Raw genomic sequence first — 26,522 nt, 5'->3', positions numbered from 1 at the left:
CCCTCCCCTGGCCCAGGGCTGCCTCCCCACGCACCTCCCCATCTCCCTGGCCCTGGTCCCACCTCACATCCCACCCCGGCCCCTCCGGGATGCTGCTTGATGCAGGCAGGAGTTGCCGCAATGGTAATCCGCAGCATCATGTGTGTAATGGAGAAACAATACAGCTTTGAAGCGAGCGGGCAGATGCTCGGGGGAGAAGAAGGCGTCTATTCAGGGCAGCAGCCAGGGCAGGCAGCTGCCCACTTGCCTGCACAGAGCACCAGGCCGCCGGGGCTGCGGTCACCCAGGGCTCACTTTGGGGGTCCGGCCAGCCCAGCGGCTCAGCCCCCTTTCTGGCGCCAGGGCCAGGACGGGGAGCAGTGTATCAAAATCCAGGAGGGATCCCTCATCCAATATAATGGTAGTATTAAATGTGGCCAAACGACAGCAGATTGTCCCCTTGCTTGTCCCCCTGCCCCTGTGCCCACACCAGCCCCTTGGGGGAAGCACACAAACCTGATGTAGACCCACCACAGTCTCTGTGACCCGTCTCTGCCGTGCCATGAGCCATGCCACCCCAGGGACATTTTATCACCAGTGTCCCCTGCAGCAGAGGGCATTGCCTGGCTCTTTCACCCCATCCCCTCTGGCTGCCTTTTTACCAGGCAGCTCCCTTGAGCTTTATTCTGGGGGACACAGCATAGAAACCCTGCAATGTTAGCAGAACAGGCTGCTGGGCTTAGGAATCTGGGGCCCTTTACCAAAAGGGGATGTTCCCCAAGGTTTTGGCTGCCAGGCTGTGTTGCAGTTTGGGTTTTTCCTCCAAGACCCGGCTCCTGGAGGGCTGAGGTTGCAGAGGGGTTGCTGCCTTTAACAGGAACAAGTGCAGGTCAGCTTCTCGCCCTGCAGCAACACACATGCTAGAGCAGCAAGGAAAGGAAAGGCCATAAAAGGAGCACTAAATACTTGATTTGCGTTCATTTAATGATTTTTCCAGGATCTTACAACCACACAGTTGGTGTGGTGCTGTGAGCGGAGAGTTTTGCAGGCAGAGCTGCTCCACCACCTGGGACCGCTTGGTGGGCCACCGACCAGAGAAACCCAAGTGGGTTATGGAGAGGAGGATGCTCGGCACAAAGTGCATCTGCCCAGACATGCTGGCACGAGGCAGGAGGGCTGTCCTCCCCGTCCCGCCATCCTCTGGGGTCTGCAGTCCCAGTAGTCAAAATAAGGGAAGGATAACCCCAGCCTTCCCTTCCAGCTGAGGTCAGATGGAAAAAAAAAAAGCTCCTGACAACCCCTCAACCCACGGTGTCCCACGGGGGACAGGGCGTGTGGTGCCTGGGTGTCCCCTTCTGTCCTGGAGGGATGATGGATCCAAGCGCAGTGACAGGCTCCCGAGCCGGCATTGGGGCCATGGCTGCTGTCGCAGCAGTTTTCCACATCTCCTGGGCCCTCCACGTCCATTGTTAGAGACTCCCAGGAAAATGGGCACAAGCAGACCCAGGGTGCCTAAGGTCACCCCTGCACCTCATGGGCAATAATCAAGAAAATCAGCGTTTCAGGGTGGCTCTGCTTTTGACAGGCAAGTTGAGCTGCAAACTAGTATTTTTAGGAATCACTGGCAAACTCTGTTGAAGGAAGCGATTTGGCAAACATTGCCCAGGCGCTGAAGTCTGCACTCGGATTAGACACTAAAAATAGCTACATTTATCAAAAAAAGTCTCTGTATGGGTGGATACAGCCAGCTTGGAGGGGGACTTTGGGTGCAGGATAAAGGGAGGATAAATGAAGTGAACCCATTGTTGAATACAACAGAGGTTTTTGCTGCCTTCATGCTAGAAGAAATATGCTGTTAAGGGTCAGCCCTTCCCCTGGCCCTGGATCTGGCCATCCCTCTGGCCAGGCAGCGTGGTCCCCACACTGAGTTCTAGCCCTGGGCTGACCCGCAGAGGGTGGGAATCCTTCATCCCCTGGCGAGCCATGGGATCTGGCTACCGGCTGGTGGCAGCCGCTGCCCTAATGAAGCTCCTCATCCTGAAGCTTTCACCTGACCTGCCTTTGCCTGGGCTGTCTGGGTAGCAATCCCACTGGGCCGTCTGGGTACGTCCCAGGAGGGCACTGGGTATCGGTGACACATGGCCAGCGGTCAGCCCCCAACCTTCTCCCTCCCTGAAAATCAGCCCTGGGCTGCTGCAGGTATTGCAAGGGCAGGAGCCATGGCCGTACACTGCACTCGGCTTCATCCAGACCTGCTTAATCCTGGGGAGCAGAGTCCCCCTGGCCATGCCGCAGAGCAGCGGCGTGGCACCGAGTGGCTTTGCTTTCCCAGCTGTTGCATCATCCTGGGCAGGCTGCCGGGACATGGCGCGTGCCGGGCAAGCTGAGACTCATCCGGCCCCGCTGCCGGCAGTGCCAGCGGCTGGGGGACACGCCAGCACGGAGCCATCGGGGCCCCTGCCCCAGGGCAGAGCCATGGGGTGTCCCTGTCTGCAAAGCCTCGGCGAGGGGGCTGGGCAGGGAGCACTGCGGGGCTCTGCCAGGGCCAGTCGTCCCCTCCCAGAGCCATTGCTCTGCCACATCCCCCCAGAGCTGTTGCCCATGGACCCCCACTCCCCAAAGCCCTCCTAGACCCTCACCTCTCCGGACACCTCCCACAGCATTGCCCTGCCACAGCCCTGCACTCCCTGCATCACCCTCAGTCCTGTCTCCCCCCAGTCTCATCTCTCCCCAGATCCCTCCCAGTTCCAATCCACCCCACATCCCTACCAGCCCCATCTTTCCCTATACCTCTCCCAGCCCCATCGTTCCCTGCACAGCCTCTCGTATGCCTCCCAGCCCCAGCCCTACACCCTCCCCAAACCCATCCATCCCAGTCCCACACCTCCTTACAACTCCTCCAGCCCCATCCCCCCCTGCATCCCCCCCAGTCCCATCCCTCCCCATGCCCTTGCTGGGGGCACACAGAGCTCACAGGAGCCGCATCTCGAGGGCTCCACACAGCCATGATTCAGCCCGTTGGGTTACAAGGATGAAATATTGCCGCTGCTGTTGTCATCGTAGCACTTGGATGGGGACCATGGGTAGGTGTGAGCAGCAAATCTTGCGTGCAGATGGCAGGTCCTGCCCTAAATGCCAGCCAGGGAAGGAGGCAGCGGGGTGGGGGTACAACATCGTGGCACTTTGGAGGCAAACATCAGTCTGGGCAGAGATCTGATACACCCCAGCACCTGCCAGCACTGAGGCCGGCAGACTTGTGACATGGGGTCCTCAGAGAGACCTGTGCGAGGCTGAAGGCTGAAGGCCTGGGGTCACCTTTTGCGAGCCCAGCAGTGACCAGGCTCAGCCAGTTCAAGCCCCACAAAGCTCCTGAGGTGCAATGAGTCGGCAGTTCTCAGACCACGTCCCATGGGCAATGCTTACAGCTCCAGAGCCACAAGCAGATCTGGATGCTGCCACCCAGCACAGACCAGTTCCCAGCTCCCCGGGCTGTCTCCCACTCCATCCCAGCTTCTCCTTCACCCAAAGCCTCCTTTCCCCTACGGCTGTCGGTCCTGGGGGCTGCTGCCAGCCCTGGAGCCCTGCCAGGTCCCTCCGCCATGGCCGGGGCAGCTCAGGCACTGCTTTGCCTTGCTGACAAGCAAATCCTTCACTGGGCAGCTGAGAGGCTCCGCGCAGCATCCAGCTCTCCCCCAGCTGCTTCAGCTGGTTAAGGTGTACAGGCAGATAGGATTAGTGCTGCTGGAGTCGGGGAGACATCGGGGGAGATCCCAGCAGCCCCATGTGTCCCTCTGGGGATGTGTCTCCTCTCTGGCTGGGCTGCTCCCAGCTCTGTCCCCCCAGCCTGGATGCTCCTGGAGTCAGCAAGACACCCCTCCAAGGCAGGGCTTAGTGAGAAAATCCCTGTCCCTCTCAAAAAAAACTGTCCCAGTGGCTATTTCTCCCTCTTGCACCTCCGCCAGCATCTCCCCAAGGGATGCCCAGGACTACCCGCACGCTGTGGGGCCCCACGTCTGGGCCAATAATTCCCAGCCCATAACCGATCCCCCAGGGGCCCATGCCCACCCTGTACCCCACTCTTTGGGGCTGTTCCCCCCACGGGTCTCCCTGCACCATGGCATAGCCCTTGCAAATATATAACCCATCCCGCTCCCGTGTCCCCCTGCTCACCCCATGCCGAAACGACCTCTGGCAGCCCCATGCCTGGACCGTGGGACAGCCCCGGCTCCTGCCCACACCAGGTCCCCCCGCCCCCCTGAGAGACCCCCCCTTCGCTCGAATCCATTACGGCTGCCTTGTCTCTTCCCAGCCTTTCAGCGGAGGGGCTTTTGCTGGCGAAACACAGACATGGCTCGGCCAGCGGGAGACACGGCGGCATTGTGCGGCCGCTAATGCTAAGTGACTGCTCCTTTGTGCGGCTGGAAGCGCTGAGCCCCTCGGCAAATGCATGGGAACAGCTCTGGCTTACAATGGGGTGCAGCTGGGAGCGACCTCAAAGCAAACATTGACTTAAAAATCAGTGTTAACCAGGCAGGCACGCCAGACCTCTTGGGAAATACAGCCTCCGCCAGTGCTACGCCTTTGTCGCCCGAGGCAAAGCCTCGCTGGGCTGGAACAGAGGTGGTTGGTAAAGGCAGCTTTGATGGAGCCGGTGGCATCCATCCCTGGTCCTAGAGATGCTGAGCTGGTGTCAGCAGCTGGCTGGAACAGCGGTGCCACCAGGCACAGAGACAGGCAAAGGGTATTTCATTAACCTAAGCACCCAGCCCAGGAAAGAGGGATCGGGGAGCTCAGGTCGGGGTTTAAAGGATCCCACTGGAGAGAAAAGAGACCAGGGCTGTGCCACTCCACAGATGCCCCTGGGGAAATCCATTTAGCATCGCATAGATACGCCCTTGGCACTTTTATAAAGGAGACACCCCCGCCCCAGACTGCACAGCTCCTTTCCAGCAGCCTCACAAGTTGTGATCTCTGTCAGAACTGTAGCAAGGTTGCAGATCCATGCTTGGGTTATCCAGCCCAGCGAGGCACCCCCAAGCAGCCTGGGTACTGGTGCGCAGACCGGAGCAGGAGTGGCATTGACCCCTGCCTCCCGCAGACAGATGTCCAGAGGTGCGGACAGACGTATAGAGAGCCCTCACACTGCCGCAGGTCCCCAGCGAGAGCTCAGCTCGTATCCTTGCAGATGACTGTACTGCACCTTCGTCCCCTTGCGGGGCCATTCTGTACTTGAAGAGTGAGGGAAAAAATGCACCAGGACCACATGGGGTGCACGATGCAAACAGTGCATGGCGTTTGCTCATGGCTTCTGAAGTGCAGTGAGAAAATCAGGCACCCAGCCTGCTCCAGAGTGCGATGGTGGGCACCCACCGTGCTCCAGAACCCACAGGTGAGCATCTGACCTGCTTCAGAGTGTGCTGGGCACCCAGTCTGCTCCAGAGCATATTGGTGGGCCCCTGACCAGAGGTGGGCTGTGCACACTCAGCACTGCCATCTCTGGCTGCTCCCAGCTCAGAGCACCACAGCGCTGGATGCTGGGAAAGGAGATGTTCTCCCAGCCAGGCCTCCAGCCTCTGCACAGCCGCCTCGATCTCCTGCTCTGCCCTCCAGAGAGGGTTTCAGAGAGCCAAGAAGGGGGTCAGTTGAAATGAGAAGGTGGGAGGTGAATGGGGTGGACCAGGGCTGTGAACATCACCTGCATCAGCTGGGTGCGGCTTGGCACAGGGAATACAGTGGAAGGTGCACAAATATGCACTGGGAAAAGGCTCTGTTTCCAAGAGGGATGAGACAGCTCCAAGGGCAACTTGCCACCAGGATGACTTCTCACAGGATGCTGTGGCTTCCCCACCTCTTGCAGCCTCTAATTCAGGTGCAGCGTGTGGCTCGGAGCCGCGCTCTGCTGCACGTCCCAGGCTCAGCACTGACGCAGCTCAGCAGCGTTTGTGGCCTTGTGTAATACCCAGGTCACGCAGGGTGACCTGGAAAGTCCTGCGCAGGCATCGGGGGACACCCACAGCACCGGCTGGACGCCCGGCTGGGGAGGGAGCGGCATGTGCTCTCCATCCTCAGGTTGTCTGCAACGACCTGTCCCATCCGCTGCGGGGAAAGGTGGAAAAGCACTGGAGCATCAGCCCTGGATAACCCCGCGTATGGAGGGATGGGACATGGCAGAGGAGAGGCTGCGGGGACAGATGCGGGGATGGAGGTGGCCTTGGTGGCATGGTGCCCATGGAGGACACAGGCTGTCCTGACGAGAGCAGCCAGCACGGCCGCAGTTTCGGCCACCGCCGCGCCACGCTGCCGGCAACGTCGGCCCACAGCAGGAGAAGCACGAGGGCATCCCAACAGCACAGCCTGCTGCTAATGACAGACCGGCCAGCTAATTACAGAGGGCAGGAAATTAAGCATGCAAACGAAGCTTAAGTATCAGGTCAGCACAAGGCAGCCGGGCGGCCGGCTGCAGGCAGGCCCCGTCCAGGAGGCACCACGGAGGCAGCCTGCCCTCCCCTGCCCAGGCATGTGCAGAGGGGACGAGGGCAGCCATGCGGGGCCACCCGCCAGGAGGGAAATGCTGTGCTGGGAAAGCCGGGAATAGGAGGGCCAGGATGGACAGGGATGGTCTTGGAGGCCACGGGCTGCCCTAAGCCTGGCTGGGGGCCAGTGGGGTCCCCGGGGGGTTCAAAAAGCGTCTCCCCACAGTGGGCGTCCCTGCTCCACGGGCTGTTTTGGGACAGAAAAGCCGCGCAGGGAACAAGGGAACGGCTGCAAGGGCGGGGGCGAGAACGGAGGGCGGCTCGGGGGCCGGGGCCGGGCTGCGGTGCCTGCCCGCTGCACCGCTCGCCTTCGGGGGTGGATCTTCAGGGCCCCGGGTCTGCGGTGCCGGTGCCTGGGCCTGCCCCTCCCGGGGGCAGCGGGGGACAGGGAGGGGGCAGCTCCCAAACGCGGTAGGAAGGGAGGAGGGCGGGACGGGCAGCGGGCTGTGCCCGGGAGCGCCCAGCGGGACGGGGGCGAGCAGCTGGGGGACCCGCACGCCGCGCTGGGGCAGGGTGCCGGCGGCACGGCGGCGTGGCCCAGCTGCGGCCGGGACGCACGGACCGGGGCCGGGGCCGGGACCCCCGCCCCACGTGGAGGTGGCCCGGAGAGGCCCCGCCCCTCGCCCCGCCCCTTGCCTGACGGCGGTGTCCCCGCCCCCCGCCCTGCCGTTGCATCACCGGCTCGGCCCCGCCCCTCCTGGAGTACCCGGATGAGGGAGAGCCGGTGCCGGCGGGCGATGCTGCGGCTGTGACAGGGGATGCGCCCCGGTGAGTGGCGGCGGGGGACGGGGATCCCGGCGGGGGAGGCGCGGGGAGGACGGCAGGGGGACGCGGCCGCGGCGGGGGGCGGGGGTTCCCCTCACGGTGCCGGGGGCTGCGGGCCCCGCACCGCTCCGCCGATTGGCTGCAAACTGACAACGGGGCAGGTCCCGCCCTTCCCCGCCCGCTGTTGGCTGGCGGCGCAGCCCCGCCGCCTCCCATTGGAGGAAACGAGTGCCTGTCACTGGCCGGCCCGGCTCGGCCCTGCCCGCCCGGCCACCGCCCTGCGCGAGCCGGGTGCCCCCCTCCGTCGCCGCCTGAGGGGAGGGCCGCCCGGCACAGCGGCCTGCGCGGAAAAACCCTTTTTAAAGGTATTTTCAGCTGAGTGTGAGGGAAGGAGCCGCGGCTGGTCTGGGAGCGCTTCCCGCGGGTTTGCCTGAAAACTCCCGGGTTTGGGGCCCCGAGCTGCCGCTCTCCCGGGGTGCTGGCGGTGCCGGGGCTGCGGGCGCCTGCCGCCGGCGGGCCCGCAGGGAGGAGAGGCGTTTTCTTATCGCACCGTCGCGTCTCGCTTCCCCTCGTCGCGCCTCGGAGACGGACGCCGGCCTGCGAACGCGCCGGGTTGTGGCGAGCCCGGGTCAGGGTGCCTGGCGGGGAGGGAGGGGGGCTGGGGCGGCTCTGGCAGCCCAGCGCCGCTGGCTGTTGCAAGGGTCGGGCTGAAATTGCAGAATTGGGATGGGTTAAGCCAAAACTGCCCAAGCTACGGAGCCCGTCCAGCTGCTGAGCTATTCCTGGCTGCCCTCTGGTCTGCCGGGCGGGGTGGCTCACCCCCAGGCTCGCCTTCCCCGGGGCCCTGGCAGTCCCCTCGGATGGAGAGGACACTTCTCTTCCTTGCCCTCTGCTTAACCGTGGTGGGCTGTGCTCCTGTGCATCCCCGCGCCGCCCCAGGGAGGAGGGCAGCCAGGGCGGCTTGGATGGTGGCGAGTTGCTGTTGACTTCACTCCTTCCTCAGAGCGATATCCGAATGCAAAGGGACTTAACTGTGTGCGTGTGCAGAAACACGCGGCCGAGTAAGTTCGGTGACTTTCCTGGCTGTTATTGGGGAGCCCGGCTGCTCCCTTTACAGGCACTGAGCCTCCTTGGTAGGTGGCTTTGTCCCAGAATGTTTATTTTTCTGTCATACGTCCCCAGTCACAGACAGGGAACTGGACATATGATTTGCCTCCATTCTCATAAAATACTTGGTAGATCAGATGCCTAGGGTACACCTCTATCGAATATTTTTCAGTAATTCTGTGCGGCTTTTTCTCTGAGGTTTTTATCACCTCCCTCTCAGCTTAGTGAGTCCTGTATTTCGTATGAACATGACCAAACTCGAACAGTCCCTGCCTCGTACTCCCAGTTTGATGAGTCTGACCCGAATTGCAGCAGACATGCCATAAAGGATGAACACATCCGACACAAGAGGAAATACATTACTAGAGTTAGACTTCCAGTTAAGTGACTTTTCATTAATGCATCTGTCCCTCCTTCTGAGGGAGGAGGAGAGCTGCCCTCACCCACCCGCAGCCCAGCTTCATCGCTCTTGACCAGTTTGTGCTGGGAGTATTCGGTGACTCAGGGCTTCTCTCTTCCCTCTGAAGCTGTCTTGATTTGGTCACGAGTGCAGAGAGGCAGAGGGCACTTTTGGGGGCCTGTGGTGTTTATTGCCCTGAGAGGTGGTTAAGTATGTGAAACCACAGTAGAAGAGTTCTTCGGATATTGAAGCAATTATTTTTCTTTTCTTTTTTTTTTTCTTTTTTTTTTTTTTTCATTTTCCAGAAAAAATTCCTGGTCATTGCAGAGGGTAGGCGGCCTTGTCAAGGTCAGTGTTTTGTTAGAGGTGTTAGTAACTGTAAGAGGAAGGAGCTGTCCTGGGGCAGAAAAGTGACTAGGAGGCTTTTATATTTGTTTATTTATATTTAAACTTGATGTGTCAGCAATGTGACTGCATAGACGTGCTGGTTGATAGTACCAGTGAACAGTTGTACAGGATATGGCAGGTGGGGGTAAGTAGTGTGTTTTTTGGATTAACAGTTTGAGGTCTGCCCTGGAAGAGATCCTCTGTCTTGCTTTCAGACCCAGACCTGGCTGGGCTGTGTATTCATGTTGTAGATGTGGAGGCGGAGCCCAGGCATTCTCCTTTTGGTTCACACATGTGAAAATGTGATCCTGCATGTCATTGGGAATTACAGAGGTGAAGGTATGTGTTCAGAGGCATAGTGATTTAATTTCCTTCCCCTCTCTTCAGGGTAAAGCCCTCTTTTTTTTTTTTTTTTTTTTTTTCTTCCCCCCCCCCCCCCCCGACTCTTTAGAGGTTGCAGACATGTGAGGTAATTCCTCATTTGGTGGAGGAGGAAAGAGAAGAGAAAGGAAAAGAAGTGGAGAGAAAACAAAAGACTGATGGTGTCTGTGACCTTCGTGCCACAAGGAGTCTTGTCTCTAGAGACATGTCTGGGAGTAGATTACCAAAAAGTGCAGCAACAAAGTACTATTTATTCCCTCAGACTATTACAGTTATTTTTGAGAAGCAGGGGAAGTCGGACTACAGAAAGGAAATGGTCTTTTTACGGTCATTCTTGACATTTGTGACACCACAAACATAATCAAGATAAACTATGAAGTGTGTTCAAGCAAGCTGTCTTTTCACTACTGTACTGTGTTCGTCCATGGGCAAAACGAGACATTCCCATCAAAGCATATTTTTCTTTATATGATCGTGTCCCTTGAGGGCTCTTCTGTCGATACAGCTCAGTAGCAGATTGTGCTGCTTCCCTCTCCCGATCAATGTAGAGTTTGGGGATTTATTTTTAACTCTCATCTTGTTAAGTGCTTACTGAAGGGACCTAAGGCCCTCTCTGCTGATGGCTGGCCTGTGACTAGCTTTTGGGTGGTATTTTTCAAAACCATTTTTCCCTCCCTGGCACTGGTAGAACTTTAGAGATGTAAAAGCAACAGAATTCAGTCCTCTTGGAAGAGACCTGTGTTCAGTGCTTTTCCCTTTAGGTTTCTTGGTCACTTGTCATTCTGCAGTGTCCAGAAGCATCTTAGCCCTCTGGCCACTGCCTTTCCAGGGAATGTTGTCATTGGGATGATATTAATTGCTGAGATAATAGGGAGGCCCAAGGGACCTGTGCGCTGTCATTTGTTGCGAGCTCTTTGCTGTGTGTGTCATAAGCTCTGAGATAAATTCATTGCTTCTGGGTAGGATGCTCTGTAATTTTTCAAGTTTTAAAGAGAAACCAGGCAACTGTGAGTTCAGGAAGATGCAAGTCGGATGGATAATCTCCAGAGGTGGCGGGGGGTGCAGGCACGTGGCAGCTTGTGCCAGCTGTCAGCCTCCGTGGTGCAGTCAGGATCAGTGCTCCTGGTGCTCATCATATCTCACCGACTGTCCTAAGAGGTGGTTTTCCAGAGAGCAGAGACTGAGGCAGGGACAAACATATCCATTTCACAGCATTAATTTCCTTCTCAGTTTGCTGTTTACTCCATCCCCTTCTGCTCTGTGGGGATTCATCCCTCTGGGTTTCCCGGGTATGTAGCTTGGAGCAAATCGTTCTGGTGGTCAGGTCGAGGTTGTTCTGGGACATGCACGTCTCCAGGGGCCTTTTCTTCATCTCTGCAGATACTGAACCTGCATCAGGAGTATCAGCCTCTTCAGATTTTCTTTTTTAAGGTGCTTCAGTGGTGTTACTTGGGAACAAATAGAGGTCGCATGTCTTAAACTTTCCATGTTTGTGAAAGGGATAAATGTGTTTTAATACTAAATTCTAATGCCTCTGGTAGTTGTAGCTTGATTTCTGAAAAGAGGCTTCTTGCATCAGTACCTTTCTTCTGGTTTCAAGGCTGGCATTCCAGTGCTGGCTAACTCATCAAAGGTTCTTTTGCCCCACTGGATATCATATACTCACAAGGTGTGCGAGCCTTGACCATGTGGTGTAAAGCATACCTGTTTTGTTTGATTAATAAGGCTGATTCCACGAGAGGCTGTTGAGATAAGAAGCCTTCACTGTATGGTGCTTGGTTATCTTAAAGGCTTTTAGTCCGAACCTGACACAAAGTTCCTGCAGGTAGCATTTGGTTATCTTCTGCCTCCTGTGCTGTCCAAATTGGAAATGCAGGATTTGTTATTATGCCAGAGGAAGGAGTGTTGTGCTGATGCTGTGCTCTCTGACTTTCTTTTTTTCCTGAAAGCTCATATGCTGCTGTTGTAAGAGGCAAGGAGGCATTTGTTGTGGTTCACCAGAGAACATTCAGTTCAAAAATAGCATTGCAGGAAAAGACAGAGGTTTGTTTTCCGAAGCAGCGATGGAAGCAGGCAGCCTTCCAAAACGCATATGTGAAAATACCTCCAACTCCTATTTCAGGATGAGATAAACAAGCACAAATTGATTGATGAAATCTAATCCATGGCTTTTGTTTGTTTGTTTTCCGTATTCTAATAAGTGAAAGACAATGCAAATTTGCTTTGATTTTTGGCTGGAGTGCTCAGGTTCCTTTGCTTTGAATCCTGATTGGGTTTTGGAAAAGAAATCCAGAGCTTCGGGGGTTTGGGGGGTGGGTTACCTGTTGGTTCTCGTGGTTTGAGAACGTGAAGAATGGTGGAAACAGGATTTCTTCTGCTTTTCTGCCTGTGAATCAGCATAAAATGGGAAGAGGAAGAAGCCCTGGTTGCTGACAGCCCTTCCTGCTCATCGTGGCGGCTCTGGATGGTGCCAGCACTCGACGGCAGAGTCATTCCCTGCGAGAAGGGGATGACTGCGGCAATTACGTGGCACTTGGCAGTTTTGGGGCCTCTGATAGCCAGAAGGGGTTGTTATCTTGAGAACTGAAGGCCAGATGTGAGCTTGGCAGAATTTCTTTATCAAGTCTTATTTTAGGTGGTTACTTGTTTAATTCCAAAGGTCAATGGACATTTGCATTGCCTTTGGTGGCGGGGCAGCAACGTGTGGACGGGGGAGTCTTGTCGCACTTGAGTGGCCTTGCTTTGCTTAATTCTTCATGTTTGGTGTCTGAAAATATTGGGAGGAAGGATTGTGAGGAAGAAGGCTGGTGGCCTCTGTGCAGAAAAACGACCTGTTCATGAGCATTAAATAGTATTCATTCACTTTATATGGCAAATATTTTTAAGCTAGTTTTAAATGGGAGAATGTGGGGTGATTAAAATTGGGAAGAATGGTTTATCCAGCCACTTGAGATGCTGCAGGTACATCCTGGGTGAGCTGCAGCTGCCTCCGAGAAGTACTTAAAACCATTTTGGACGTGCTTCTGTAGCTCATCCTTACTGCGATGCGTCAGTGAATTGAGTTGGCTCTGAGAGCGGGGAGGAGTGGATTCCCGACTGTGGGAAGGGGTGGGTAAAAGTCGAAGCATCGTGTTATATTTCAGGCTTCGTGTTTTGACCTGATATTTGATCCAAACCCTAGCAGCAGCCTCCCGTCACGTGGAAAGCCTGGGAAGCTTTTTTTCAGGTCCTGTGCTACACTTCAAGCTGTGTTTGTGTTTTCATGACTTAGCTGAAAGGTGGCTCCATAAAGATTTCGGTTTGGCCTTGAATGTAAGATTCCTTAAGCTACTTGAAAAATACTGTCTGCGTGTTACTTTAGTTACTTTTGCTACATGTTGGATTCAGCCTTTGGTTCTTGTAATATCCAGAGGATACTGAGCATCTCACTTGTAAGGAGGTGGGAGACCAGATTTGTCCTGTACAAAACCCCCTGGATTTAGAGAAGTTCTTAACCTACAAGCTGCATTTTTTTAGAGCAATCACAGCGTGGAAAAGCTGTTCCATGTTAACAGTGGAGAGCTACTCTGTCCCACTGACTGTGTAAGGGGAGACTTGAAAGGAGCCACCGCGTTTTGAACGTAGTTCTTGTTTGAGAGCTGCTTCGGATCCTGGAGTTATGCCCGCGTAGCTGAGTTTTCCCAGGGCGCTGCGTGAATGCTAAGCTGTGTTGTAATGAATTTCGAGTGGGCAGCAGCATAAGCCTGCTCTCATTTTCCCTGGAAGACGCTGCTGCATTGTCTTGTCTGTATCCTGAAAGCCTCAGTGTTGTTTGTCAAAGGCTTGATTCTGCAAGTGCCACGTATGCAAAGAAGCCCATGAATAGGAAGGACTTGCCGTGCTGGTTCTCAGCTCCTCGCATAATGCCCCAGAGCCAGGACGACCAGCAACAGGCTGAAGCAAAGCAGTTTTTGTTAAACTCTTGGTATTCCGTGGGCATCCGCTCTCCCACACGTGAGATGTTTAAAATTGTCTAGTTATGTTCTGATAATGCCTATGAGTTGCTTTCTGCCAGGCATATGCTTAGATAGGCCTGTGTTTCTACGCCATAAATAGAGGGAATGTGCAAAGGTTGGCAGAAGTGAAGTGACTTACTTATGGCCACGTGTGTGCTGGTGGCAGGTTTGGAAGCTGTCTGCATCTCCCAACTCTCAGGCTAATATTTTGGCCATGAACCACCTCGTTTGCAGAGTATGTATATGTGCTCTTATCTCTTTCTCATCCCTCATGCATGCGAGGGAAGACAAGTGATGGTACCTGTGTACAAAAACTGGGATATGGGTGTTGGAGCTTAGTATTGCACACTGGCGTTAGCATCTGATGCAGGTGTTTATGCAGTGCCGTTAGCTGATCAAAAATCCATGCTGATAGCATTAGGCACAATGGTAGATACGGGGTGTGGTAATCGTGAGCTATCACCTACTGAACCGAGGCAGGCAGGGGATGGTCGACTTGGAAAAGGCCAGCTTGCTCCCGCTGGGTGGGTTTGGGAAGGAAGAGTTGCTGCCGAGGGGCCTGAAGTACCACAGGGCTGAATCTGCTCCCTCTGGAGGAAAGGAGGTCTGGAGGTCTAAAAGGAAAGGGTCTTTTGACAGGGGAGTGGGGAAAAAGAAGAGAAGTCTCCTGTGTCGGTCGTTGGTGCCTCCGTGAGTACTCGCGGGTGGCAGCAGCCCTTCCCACACAGGGTGCTGCGTTTGCAGGGGTTCCTCGGGCGTTTCTTCCCCAGGGTGTGCCCCGTGCGAGCAGACGGGAAGGAGTCTTGGCGTACCTTATCTCGGCTACTTCTAGGAAATGATGTAAGATGCTTCCTTGTACAAACTTTTTCCTAAACACATCCTGAATTTTGCTGATGGCTGGCTTCCTGGATGTTTACCTTTTGAGATCAGCTCCTCTGAAGCTGTGGGAGCTGACCCCGTTCTGTGCTATGCCTCATTTATTTTGGGGAGAATGTGCTTCTTGCTGATCTAAGCCTGCCAGTTTAGAGCCCGAGTACCTTAGAGGGAAAGGTCAGAAGGCTTTTACTGGGGCGGTGTCAGGGAGATCAGTGCAGGACTGATGTTACAGATGGCATGCAGCGGGAGCCGCACCGAGCTGTTCACCTCTTCCTGGCGATCTGAATCGCAGTTCAGGAGCTGCCTGCCACGTGCCTGAGCCACAGCAGATGTCTGCTGGCCTTAATGCACCCGGCTGTGAAACCGCGACAGTTTGGGAGGTGATTCATGGGCTCTACCTCCACTGTAAACAGTCTTTAGCATAGGACTTATGATTTGTCCCTGTGTTGTGATGAAGCTGCCTTGGTAACAGGTACAACAACTGAATCAAGTACACCCGAAGAAATTTTTATCTGAAGAGGTACAGCGGGACTGAAAATACATGTGCTGCGGGAATTATAATGGCTCCACATGTATGTTTTGTTTTCTCAGTACAGGGCAGTGCAGAAAAGGAGACACCATCAGTTCTCTCAGGCAGCATGGAGACCTGATTCATGACAAACTTGCTTCTACAATAAAGCTGTAAAGTTAAATAAACACAGTGCGAGAGTTGGGGTGTTTTTGAGGTGCTGAGCACCCTCTGGATAAATTTGATCTTGTGCCCTTGCATTGTGGCAGCTGCAGTCTCAGCTGAAGAATAAATGTGCCAGCTCTGCCTCTCTTTATTTGTGAGATAAGTGCCAGTCTCCGAAATGAGCCTGTCTGCCCTCTGATGAAAGCATGGGATTGTTTTGTCCCACTTTTAGGTGTGTAAAATGTGGGTCACTGAGATGCAGGACATATTAGCATGACAATTTTAGGCCTGAAGGGACAGTGTTGGCTATTGATGCCTGTTAGAGTGTGAAAGTCAGACTTCTGGGTCAGCTATTACTGATTGATGAGCTTGATGCAAGCATTGTTTAAAGCCTCTGCTTTGAAGAGAGAAGAGGTTGGTTTCAGCTTATTCTTTTCTGGGTGGTAATAACAGAATTTGAGTGTTGGCTTTTAGGAAGAAAAAAAGATGCCTACTCGTAAAAGAGTCGCAGGATTGCTTGGGGAGAGCTCAGAAATGGTACACGGTGTGGTGCATCTGCTGGCTGTGGTCAGGAACTGGGCCTGTCTGAGCACTTCTCTTGGTCCTGCTGGGCATGGCAGGACCATGACCACCACTTCATCATCTTCATCAGCTTCTGAGACTTGGTGTGTGTCGAGGCCTCAAATGTCTTGTGTCCCCCTGGGCTGTGTATTGCTCCATTACTGAGCAGCAGTATAAAAACTACGTGTTGGGTCATGTTTCTTATGCCGGCTAATAGCCGAGCAGCGATGCAGATGGCATCCAGTGGTCCAGGCAGCTGAAGAAAGGAGGTCCTTGTCCAGAGAGCGTGGTCCCCCTGCCTTGGCATGGGAAGCTGGTCCTCTGAACACCTCCAGGCTGGAACTGCTGTTGTATGACGTGACCATGTAATTTTATGAGAGAGGCTGATCTTCAGTGTGTCTGTTTGAGAGGACAGAGGGGGCAAAACCATGTGGGTAACTTCTGTTACCTGCACATTTTACACGAAAGCAGGAATTAGCTAGGACTCAACATAGGAAAAGTAAATTGAATTTTAATCTCCGTATTGCAGCATGTTAGCGGTGTGTTTGTCCTCATTCATTACATGCTTTTGCAGCTCTAACAGGAGTTGTAGTGTGCATCGCTGTGTTGGTGACAGGAGGCAAAATCTCTTTAAGAACATTTTATGAACAAAAGTGGAAACTGTGATAGCTGTAAACTTTAAGATCCTTATCAACTGTGGTCCTGAGTGACCTTGTGGCATTAACTGCTGTTTCAGTGGCAGGTACAAAATACAGCCAAAATTTCTGATCTTATTTCAGGCTGCTGCATGAGCATTTCCAGAAGCTGGGTAAAATTACGTTGCTTGTTGCGGCAGGTCTCTGTGCTGAATAACGCTTGTTGGGATCGTTAACATCCCGCTTGTGGGTGCCAAGTCTGGATGCCACTGTCAGAAAGGCCGCGGTGATGAAGCCTAGTACTTAGCAGCAGTTTTGCGGACCGTCTGCCTGTCTATTTATCCTGAGTGTGTTCTTATGTTTGTATCCTGCAGGTCGTATTGATCATGGACAGTGAAGAAATCCCGACTTTTTCAAGTCCAAAGGAGGAAACTGCGTATTGGAAAGAGCTTTCCTTGAAGTACAAACAAAGGTACTGTTGTAGATTTGCAGGCTGGATTTGGTTCTTAATGACCAGAACATTGTTTAATCTATTTCTCTGCAAGGCTACACCAAGATGGGTATTGGATATTTTAGAAAGAGTCTCTGCATTTCCAGCTTTAAAACCAGCTTTAAAATTTCCAGCCTTGTGGGAGCTGCGTGTTTCTTGCACGGTGTTCCATGCCATGAACTCCAGGCTATGTTTCGAGCATGTTTGAGCAAGAGCAGAGTCCTTTTGTGATCATGTGCATCTTTGTATAATTAAAGTGCTGCCTTAAGTAGTATCTTGACGTTTTATCATAAGAAGGCGCCTTTGGGCTTGCCTTGTATCATTACTGTTCCCTCAAGCTTCTTGTAGTTGAATTACTGGTATGAAAAGTGGCTGATTTGGTGTCTGCTGCAATTTACTGTGAAGTGTGTTGTACCTCATAGTCCAGCCTGTACCCGTGGTTTGCATCCTTTAGGGAGCACAGGGCTTTTCGGGTACCAAAAACAACAAGAGAGGTTGCTGTCTTGAATAATGCTGTGCTTCTTGTGGGGCTGAGGTGTGGTTTGTTCAGGGTTTTTTTGGAGTGGGGGCGTTGGAGGCTCCCAGTTTATTTTCTTCGGAAAGCTTTCTTTGCATTCAGTGTTACTCATGTGCAATTGAGGTGAAGCCAGTTAAACCTCTCTCGAGCCCAAAGAACCCAAGGTGCAAGTTGCTTTTTTGTTTGGTTTGGGCTTTTTTGGGGGGGAGGTGTTGGGCATGTGGAGGGGCCTGTCCATGTGGAGAACCCTGAGCTGTTCTTGGGTGTCAGAAACTTCCGTCTTAGACACCAATGGATATGTTGTTTCCCAAAGCCTCGTTAGTTTTCTTTGCTGCGTGCTAAGAGCTGAGCTATTATGTATGGTAAAGATGCACATCTAATAAGCAAAGTATGCGGAGTGGCTGCTTCTAGTATTTAATAACTTGCAGTGGTATAAGGTAGGTATGTGCTGGCTTCCTGCCGAAGTGCTCAGTAATCCTAAGATTCAAACCTTCACGCTTTTCGAGAACCTTAAATTTCCAGGTAGTGCAGAGATCCAGAAACTGTTGTTCTCTCTTACAGTTTTTGACCAAAACAGGTTAAATGTTTGCTTAATTCATTGACTCTATCAAGTCTGCGAGCAGTGAAAGCTAATTGAGTACAAAGTGGTTTTCAGACTCCCATGAATCCTGTAAACAGCCTTGATACAGGCTTGTATCCACACATGCATTTAATGTAGCTGTTTGTTTTGATGTAAGAGAATTAATTTCCTTTTATAGCTAAGCTTAACGCAATTTCTCTGTTTCCCCATTTTTCTTTTTTCCCCTTAGAGGTCTATGGATGACACTTAAGTACTTTAAAGCTCCTGTTTTTTCAGCTTATTATTTTAGAAGAGCTGTGGATTTTGTTTTAACTTGGGAGATGCTGGATTTTCAGTTGATGAAATCCTCTCCTTACAGCTTCCAGGAAGCTCGTGAAGAGCTGGCTGAATTTCAGGAGGGAAGCAGAGAATTAGAAGCTGAGTTGGAGGCACAGCTAGTGCAAGCTGAGCAGAGGAACAGAGATTTGCAAGCAGATAACCAAAGACTGAAGTATGAAGTGGAGACATTAAAGGTAGGTCTTTTCTGTAACAGCATTGCCTCTTCTTACAGATATGTCTTGGATATCATTTCACATTGTCTGGTCTGTTCTTGGTCGCTGAATATCCAAATGAAGTAAAGGAGTTGTCTGTTTAAGATCCAGACTTAAGTATGGCATGTGCTCCAAATAAGGCCAGCAACTTCCCAGGGAAATTTCTGGCAGAATTTTTCTTGTTCACATCATGAAACTCTTGTCATGGAGTTTGTGCTCGTTTGTTTGAATTCTTTAGGCTTTGCCAAGTAGAAGCTTTATTAGTTACACAGGCAACATCAGCATAGCAACAGGGTGGACAACACAAGCATGTTTTGTCAGACCACTGCGTTGTCATCTTTCTTTGCAAACTAGTTTTTTTGCCCAGAAGGTCTCCTTGGTTTTATGAGACCTTAAAGAAAGCTGAAGGTGGGTGATTTGTGCACATCTTTTGGAGAGAATCTCTTAATTCATTCGTAACAGCTGTATCTGTGGAGCCAGGAATTGCATAAGGATCTGCATGTGCAGAAGGTAACTTTTAATTGTTGCCTCTATGTTAACAAGTTCTCGCCTCTTTTGGAATCTTGGAAAAGCATCATTTTTGGTAGTCTTGGGTTATTTTAGTGAAGGCAAAGGTTGGAAACTTACCCAGTGGAAGTAAAATTTATGGGATTACTTGTTCATGTATCCAGTCCCAGCTATATCTGTAAGGTCAGTATGTGTTTTATATGGTCAGTAGTTTTTCCATAAGCCCCTGTCTGTACCCTCAGAGCTGGAGAGAGCCTGTTTGGAAGTGAATTCTTTCAGTTTTGTAACAGATTTCAGTGGCTCTCATTTTTGCTAATGGAGATGTCAGGCAATTTCTGGTAACAGTGTGGCTATTGTCAAGGGAGAGGCACTGCCGGGGAGGCTGTGCAGTTAGATTTCTCTCTGGCTTCCTAGATGTTTGAGGCTTCAGAGCAGCTGTCAGTGCAGGCTGTTGGGAACAGATGCAGGGATGCATCTCTGAGCAGCCAGCTGTGTCGGGGCGAGATGTCTGCGCACAATGCAGCGTTTGTGATTTTTATACTGTGTCCAGCTCTGATGTTCAGAGTGCGTTCCTTCCACCTCTCCAATTTTTGCTCTGTATTACCAGCAATCCCAAATCAGCAGACTGCAGCATGTTACTTTCTTTGTCCCATTTTACTGCTGATGACTTGGAGAGTGTATGCGACTGATATTTATCTCGCTGCTTCTTTCTTTCAGGAGAAACTGGAGCACCAGTATGCACAAAGTTACAAGCAAGTGTCGTTGTTAGAGGATGACCTGAGCCAGACGCGGGCTATTAAAGATCAGCTGCATAAGTATGTGAGGGAGCTGGAGCAGGCCAACGATGACTTGGAACGTGCAAAGAGGTGAAGGCTGCAAACCTCTTCCCTTAAAGTTTTCACTAGATCTTTTCTTTGCTACTCAGATTGATCATTTTATTATTCCTTAAAAGGGAAAATAACACATATTCAAAAAACCCCAAACAAACCCCAAGACATTTGATTCTTTGAACAGTGCAGTTTACCCTTGGAGTTCACCTCCATCAGCCGTTAGCATTGTTATAGCAAGAAAGGCAGAGGGACCAAAGTGCTTCCTGTTCCTGTGAGAGACAAGCAGTGCAAGCAGGCTTAGAGCAAGCCAGGCCAGTGTGCTACTTCTGATACTACCAGCTAGGTGGCTCTTAGAATATATTTGTAGCTCAAAGCCCCTTTGAAGTAAGAAGCTAATGCTTTACCTAGCCCCTTTGAAATAAAACAGGCCAAAGGAGTCTCTTCTCCCCTTGCATAACAGCTTAATGACTGTAGGGACCAAATGTGTCCTTTATAAATGCATAAAATGAACAGGCTGCTGTTAGAAACGCACAGTTTTGGAGTAGGTCATGCTTCCGTTTTGCTGAATGGGAATTTTGCCGTTGATTCAGTGGGACCAGGAATGAGCCTCTGGCTATCTGGCAAAAAGATCTAAGAGCTGAGGCCGTGTTTCCACAAGGCTCTTAGCCTCACGAATAACTTTTGACACATATGAGTTATCCCACTGAAGTCATGGAACGAGTTGCATCTTAGGTAATATCCCAGTGCCCTGCTTTCTTCATTGGCTGAGCTGTTGCCTGTCCAGAGCTCTGCAGAGCACGGCACCACTTGAGCTAATGCATGATGAAATGCGTGGCTTTGGAGCACTGTTGTGATTTAACCCCAGCCGGCCCCTAAGCCCCACCCAGCCGCTCGCTCACTCCCTTCTGGTGGGATGGGGGAGAGAATCAGAAGAGCAGAAGTGAGAAAACCGTTTGTTGAGATAGACAGTTTAATAGGGAAAGCAAAAGCCATGCGTGCAAGCAAAGCAAACCAAGGAATTCATTCCCTCCTTCCCATCGGCAGGCAGGTGCTCAGCCATCCCCAGGAAAGCAGGGCTCCATCATGTGTAACGGTTACTTTGGAAGACAAACGCCATTGCTCCGAATGTTCCCCCTTTCCTTCTTCTTCCCCCAGCTTCACATGCCGAGCATGATGCCATACGGTGTGGGATATCCCTGGGGTCAGCTGTCCCAGCCGTGTCCCCTCCCAGCTCCTTGTGCCCCCCAGCCTCCTCGCTGGTGGGGAGTGAGAGCAGAAAAGGCCTTGACTCAGTGTCAGCACTGCTCAGCAGGAACCAAACCATCCCTGTGTTATCAGCACTGTTTCCAGCACAGATCCAAACCATAGCCCCATAGCAGCTACTGTGAAGAAAACTAACTCTATCCCAGCCAAAACCAGCACAAGCATGGCTTGGGAAAAATGGAGATGGGTGCGCTGGACTGGCTCTTTCCCAGCTCTTTGGTACATCTCTGAGAGCCAGATGCTATCATGTTCTTTTCATCTTATTCCCCTGCTTCTTTGGAGTTTATTAGTCCTTTCTAAGAAGCATTTCTGTAGCTTTCAAATGACTAACTTGAATGTAGACCCTGCTAACATTTTTCTTTTATTATGTTTTTGCATACGCTTTTATGTTGGCCGAGCTGAAGAACCTAATATTCTGGATTTTGTTTCTAGGGCAACAATAGTTTCATTGGAAGACTTTGAACAAAGGCTGAACCAAGCTATTGAGAGAAATGCATTTTTAGAAAGTGAACTGGATGACAAGGAATCATTGCTAGTTTCTGTACAGAGATTAAAGGATGAAGCAAGAGGTATGGCTTGCTTGTTTAGTTCTGTGTCTTGGTGCATTGTTGTCTTGCTAAGAGAGACGTGTAGCAACCAAAGCTCATGTTTATAGAGAGCCTCACATAATGAGACTTGAACTGGGTGCGTAATGTAAGTGTTAGGTATTACTGTTCTCCATTCTTTGTAAGTGTAGCTAAGAGGAAAAATTTACTCATGTAAGACAAAACTAATATCAGATTCATTCAGGATTTTTAACACAGGTGAGTACAAAAACGCGATGTTCCACACATGTAATAGAAGTGAGGAAGTGTGCTTCAAAAGTTGCCACTTGCTGTGGTTTTATGCCTTGTATAGGAAGGGAAAGCACAGGAGATGACAGGGAAACATGTGATAAATGGTTAAATAACTTTCTTTAAAAATCCTGTCTCCTGTGTTCCTTCTAAACCTCTTGGAAATTGCCTGGTTTATTTAAGATATTCCAGTAAAGACTATGTTTAGACCTGTGGGATCAGAGATGTTTGGGATAGTGTTCTGGGATATGATCAGGAGTTGGGAATTCCCCAATGGGTTTCACATTGGGGATGCTGGGGAAGCATTTTTTTAATGGTTGGTGGAAACTGATTTCTCTAATAGCAGGGATGGTCTGCTCCTAAGCCTGTGCCTGCAATTAATGTAGTTCAGGGATCAGTGGTTTTCAACTTTGCTTCCCAAGTGAAGCTTTCTAAAATAATTCTTCAGTTAAGGCCTATGCCTGAGGGTAAGACAATACACTTGACAGCAGGCTGGGATTTTTTGTTGTTGTTCTCCTTTGTGAACGTCTTTGAACCAAGTTTGTGCCCCACAAATTGAAAGCCTCTATTGGAAGCACAGGGTTTTTATAATAAATATGAAAAGGGAGATTAAGTATTTTCTGAGGAAATGTATGTATCATAATTTGGGGTTAGGGCAATAATACTGGAAAAAGAGCAAAGCCTAGGGGACTTTTCTAGAACACTGGAATAATTGGCAAAAAAGACATCTTGTTTTTTGGATGAGTCATTTGGAAATTTTTAGCATTTGTTAGGGTAGCAAAGCTACATGTTACTCCCCCTGACAACAAGCAGGAACACTAGCCACTAAAAGAACTGATACGGTGTCAAACTGAAATGTAACATTTCTGATTGAACAGCCACAAATTCTCTTCTAGGAGCCCAAATACATTTTCATTTCAGTTGTGCTGTTTTACTTAAAATCGGTTCTAAATATTTATGATAACTTAAAAGCCGTAATGTACGACTAATTTTGCGCTTGCATGTTGTACCAGATTCAGGCAAGGAATAAGAGGTCTGTGAGAGATTTAAGTTGCTCTACCCAAAAAGGAACAACCCCCTTGTAACGTATTGTTTATTTACATCTAGTCCCATCTAAGGATTTTATAGATTCATTGCTGAGCTGTGCTGGATGCTCTTTGTAGCAAATATGTGTGGAAACAGAGGGGACAAGGTAGGGGTAGGCAGCAGTCTGGAGAGGAGGTGAGAGTAAAACCTGGGTTTCCTAATCTCCAGCCTCTTTCCCTGTCGTTTGGACTACCCAGCATCTCCAGTCTGCTCTTCTACTTGTTGAGGCATCAAGAAACTGGATACAGCCCGTTGACTGTCTTTGGCTAGTGTGGAGTCCTGTGGATTATTAACTGGAAGAATAACGTGGGGAACTGGAAACACAAGAATAGGTCATTCCTCCCTGTTTCCAACCTCTATTTGAGCAGGAGCTGAATGTAGTTCAGCAGGAATTTGTGACCAGCTGCAGCTTTTGTAACACACTTTCCATGGGACCAACGCTACAGATGGGGAAAAATGCTGAGGCTAAGTCACCTGCTGTGCTCGCTGGGACCACGCAGCTCTGGTCCGGGGAGGGCTCTGTTTGATGCCTCTCCGCTCCGAGCTGTGAGGGTTTGGGCTGTGACTGCTCTGAGGTGGGGGTCCTCGCTGCTGGAGAAAGCCAGCAGCAGGCAATTAATACAGGGTTGTTGCAAAGTGTCTTCTCCTCCTCCCTCCCAAATGAAGAGAGAGAGTGTTTGTTAGAGAAATCAGTCGCTAATTTGTATTTTTGTTCTTTATTTTTTTTCTTCTCTCAACCCTTAGACTTAAGGCAAGAGCTAGCAGTAAGGGAAAGGCAACAAGAAGTCACCCGAAAGTCAGCACCCAGTTCTCCGACTCTAGACTGTGAAAAGATGGATTCGGCTGTCCAGGCATCTCTCTCCTTGCCAGCTACGCCCGTTGGAAAAGGATCAGAAAATAGTTTTCCTTCCCCAAAAGGTATAATTCATAGAAACTGTGTCTGGTTGTTTGGCAGTATGTTCAGCTTGTTAACGAACAATATTTCAGATGAGGTGCTTTTTAGTGAACTTGAAGTAAATGTAGGTACGTGTGGATCCCACATGCGTTGCATAAGGTGTGTTCAAAGCCTGTGGCAGCATCAGATGCATTTAAGGAGTATAATGAGTAAATGAGCACGGAAAAGCAGCGCAGTGAAGCTTAGATACTGCTTTTGGTGGGTGGGGGTTTGCACTCTGCAGGGGATCCCTGCAGTAAAGCACTGAAGGCATTTGGGACAGCAGGGGACTGCAGTGACTGATATTTCTGCTTAAATGTGGAGTAGCAGTGGTGGGTAAACAGTGGTCAGTAATTCCAACAGTTTAGAGTCTCTGTTTCCACACATACTTTTCAGGGGTCCTCTTCTCTCTGTGAGGCAGCAGGATGTTAGTCCAGTCCCCTTCCCCATCTGGAAGGCTCTGGACAATCACAGGGATTAATACATTATTTTTCAAATTAGAAAGAGCAGAGTCCAGAGGAAGGTCTGGCTGGATTAAATGGATTGCAGGCAATAGCCTTACAGATGGAGAGCGCATGAGCTCTGCGTCTAGGTCTAGTGGGAAAGAGGGCAGTGGACAGGAATTAAGCCTTTTTGTTTTTCCACAGCTAGTGATCATGTAGTCTGTGTGTTATTGTGGGGTAATTGTATGAAGAGTCTGCAGTAAGATTTTAGATTTACCTTCTTATGTAGAAGTTAGTTTATTTAAATTTAAAAAAAAAAATGAACTGTGGAGGAGTGGAGCATATAATAAAATGTGTCTGTGTTTGCAGCTATACCAAACGGATTTGGTACCAGCCCCCTTACTCCTTCAGCTAGAATATCTGCACTCAACATTGTGGGAGATCTGTTACGGAAAGTGGGGGTGAGTGCTCTGAACTGAAGTATTCCTAACTCCGTGCTGCTCTCACTGAGCTTTCACCCTTGTGCGCAATTACAACAAGGCCTTGGCCCATGCTGAATACGTGCTGTAGTTTCCAAATCATCCACGTTGAGTGTTTAGTGTGTGATAATGTGTTTTTTTTTCAATTATCTTGATTTGTAAAGCGTGTCACTAAGGTTCTGGTGCCAATTTTGGGTGACGAAATTCATATTTGGAGTAAAAAGTTTCTGAAGCACTTTGGTATATGGAATTAGACACCATCAGCTACTTGTTCTTACTTTAAATGGGGCCTGCAGCTTCCTCTGTAACGAGACCAAGGTGCAGAGCTGGACCTCCGACTCGGTGCCTGCGGCACAGTTACTGTATGTCATGGGAGGGGAGCCAAGCTCACGCTGCCGGCGTCTCCTCATGTGCCTGGGGAGATCTGCAACAGGTGCTGAAAATGGAAAAAAAAAAATCTAGAAACCTTTGATAAGAAAGTGAGAAAATAAATCAGGAGAAAGCCAAATGTTCCCATCTGTAGTTGATGGGGAAGTGAAATGTGTGAGCCTTTAAAGGGATTACCACTATAAGCAGGGAAGAAGTGGTTTAAACATCTGTTATAGTGTTGTTTAGGATGCCAGGCTTTCCAGTTGAATGAAGACATGACTTTTGGGTTATGAGAAGCTTGTTGATGTGCCTCAGTGGTTAGTGTTTTGAGTGGAAGCATGGATAGCCTCGGTGTCTAGCCTCCAGTGCTAGCTTTCCTCTCTCTCTTGTGGTTAGCACTGGGAACAGCAATAGCTGCAGTAGACACAGTTGTTTTAGCAAAGTTTGAAATTAAAAATTACCGCGTTGCTTGCATTTGGAGCCAGTGAGCTTGTGGTTGGTTTGAAAGGGCAGCAGGACGACTCGACTCGGGGTTCCGGAGTGACATGTTTAAAATGGGATCATTGTGAGTAAGAGTCTGCAGGGGATTTAGGGAGCTTAATCACAATCCTGTGTGATTACTCTGCAAGGACAGGAAATGCCAAATAAGCATGCTTCTTTCCCAGCCTGCTCTTAGACACGTGCTCTGCCACAGAGACAAAATTCCAGCTCACATGTTTGTTTAGTAACAATTACAGGATGGTCAGGATTTCTTTGGGTTTGGCTACACATAAGGTGCCTCATCGCAAGCCTTTGACTCCCTTTCTCTGCAAGAAGGTTTCCCTCAGCTTTCTTGCTTGTAGCTGAGACAGGGAGTCACTTGGCACAGATCGCACCAGCTGATAGGTGCTTTGAGACTGAGAGAGAGGTCGGTATCTATACCTTCCTATATAGTCACTTAAGGATGCTTACGTGGGTTTCTAGGAGACCATATAGTGTTCAGTTACTTCTGATAGCATGTCAGTACCTTATTAATGGTATATTTTTGTATGTGGAACAGGACCAAACCCCGTGTTTGGGGAGATGAGTTTTTGTCTCCAGTGCATGCGTTTGCAAGTGTGTGAATGCCCCCGTGCACAGGGTGGATATAACAAATAGATTTTCTGCTGGACCAAATGGATTCTTGTCAAGTTAAGCCTCAGTTTGTGATAGATGGCGGAAAGGGCAGGTGATGTTCTGAAGTGAAGGAGGGAATCAGGATTTTGGTCTCCTTCCGGTCAGGAGTCAGTGGATGAGGCAGAGGCTGTCACCTTGTATAGGGGAAAACGATCTCACCAGGCTTGCTTGGAAGTAGTAGAGATGAGGTACAGACCACAGTGCCGGGCTTAGC

General features: G+C 50.6%; 1 protein-coding gene across 2 annotated transcripts in view; it reads left to right on the top strand.

Annotated features, from left to right (window-relative positions):
• Nucleotides 1-7,195: 7,195 nt before the first annotated feature.
• Nucleotides 7,196-26,522, top strand: part of NDEL1 (nudE neurodevelopment protein 1 like 1) — a 30,123-nt gene continuing 10,796 nt past the window's right edge. The window contains exons 1-7 of one of the 2 annotated variants that reach the window (XM_082326831.1): nucleotides 7,196-7,280; nucleotides 16,667-16,764; nucleotides 18,238-18,391; nucleotides 19,634-19,782; nucleotides 21,442-21,578; nucleotides 23,673-23,846; nucleotides 24,675-24,766. In XM_082326831.1, coding sequence (XP_082182957.1) covers nucleotides 16,679-16,764; nucleotides 18,238-18,391; nucleotides 19,634-19,782; nucleotides 21,442-21,578; nucleotides 23,673-23,846; nucleotides 24,675-24,766 — 792 coding nt within the window. In that variant the 5' untranslated portion in view covers nucleotides 7,196-7,280; nucleotides 16,667-16,678. Of the gene's footprint in view, nucleotides 7,281-7,550; nucleotides 7,643-16,666; nucleotides 16,765-18,237; nucleotides 18,392-19,633; nucleotides 19,783-21,441; nucleotides 21,579-23,672; nucleotides 23,847-24,674; nucleotides 24,767-26,522 lie in introns of those variants that run through there. The other variant, XM_082326832.1, reaches the window with a different exon arrangement.

The sequence above is a fragment of the Platalea leucorodia genome, assembly GCF_965183815.1.
Source record: "Platalea leucorodia genome assembly, chromosome: 14".
Lineage (NCBI taxonomy): Eukaryota > Metazoa > Chordata > Aves > Pelecaniformes > Threskiornithidae > Platalea > Platalea leucorodia.
The sequence above is the reverse complement of the archived record's forward strand: the minus strand, read 5'-3'. Positions and strand labels throughout refer to the sequence as shown.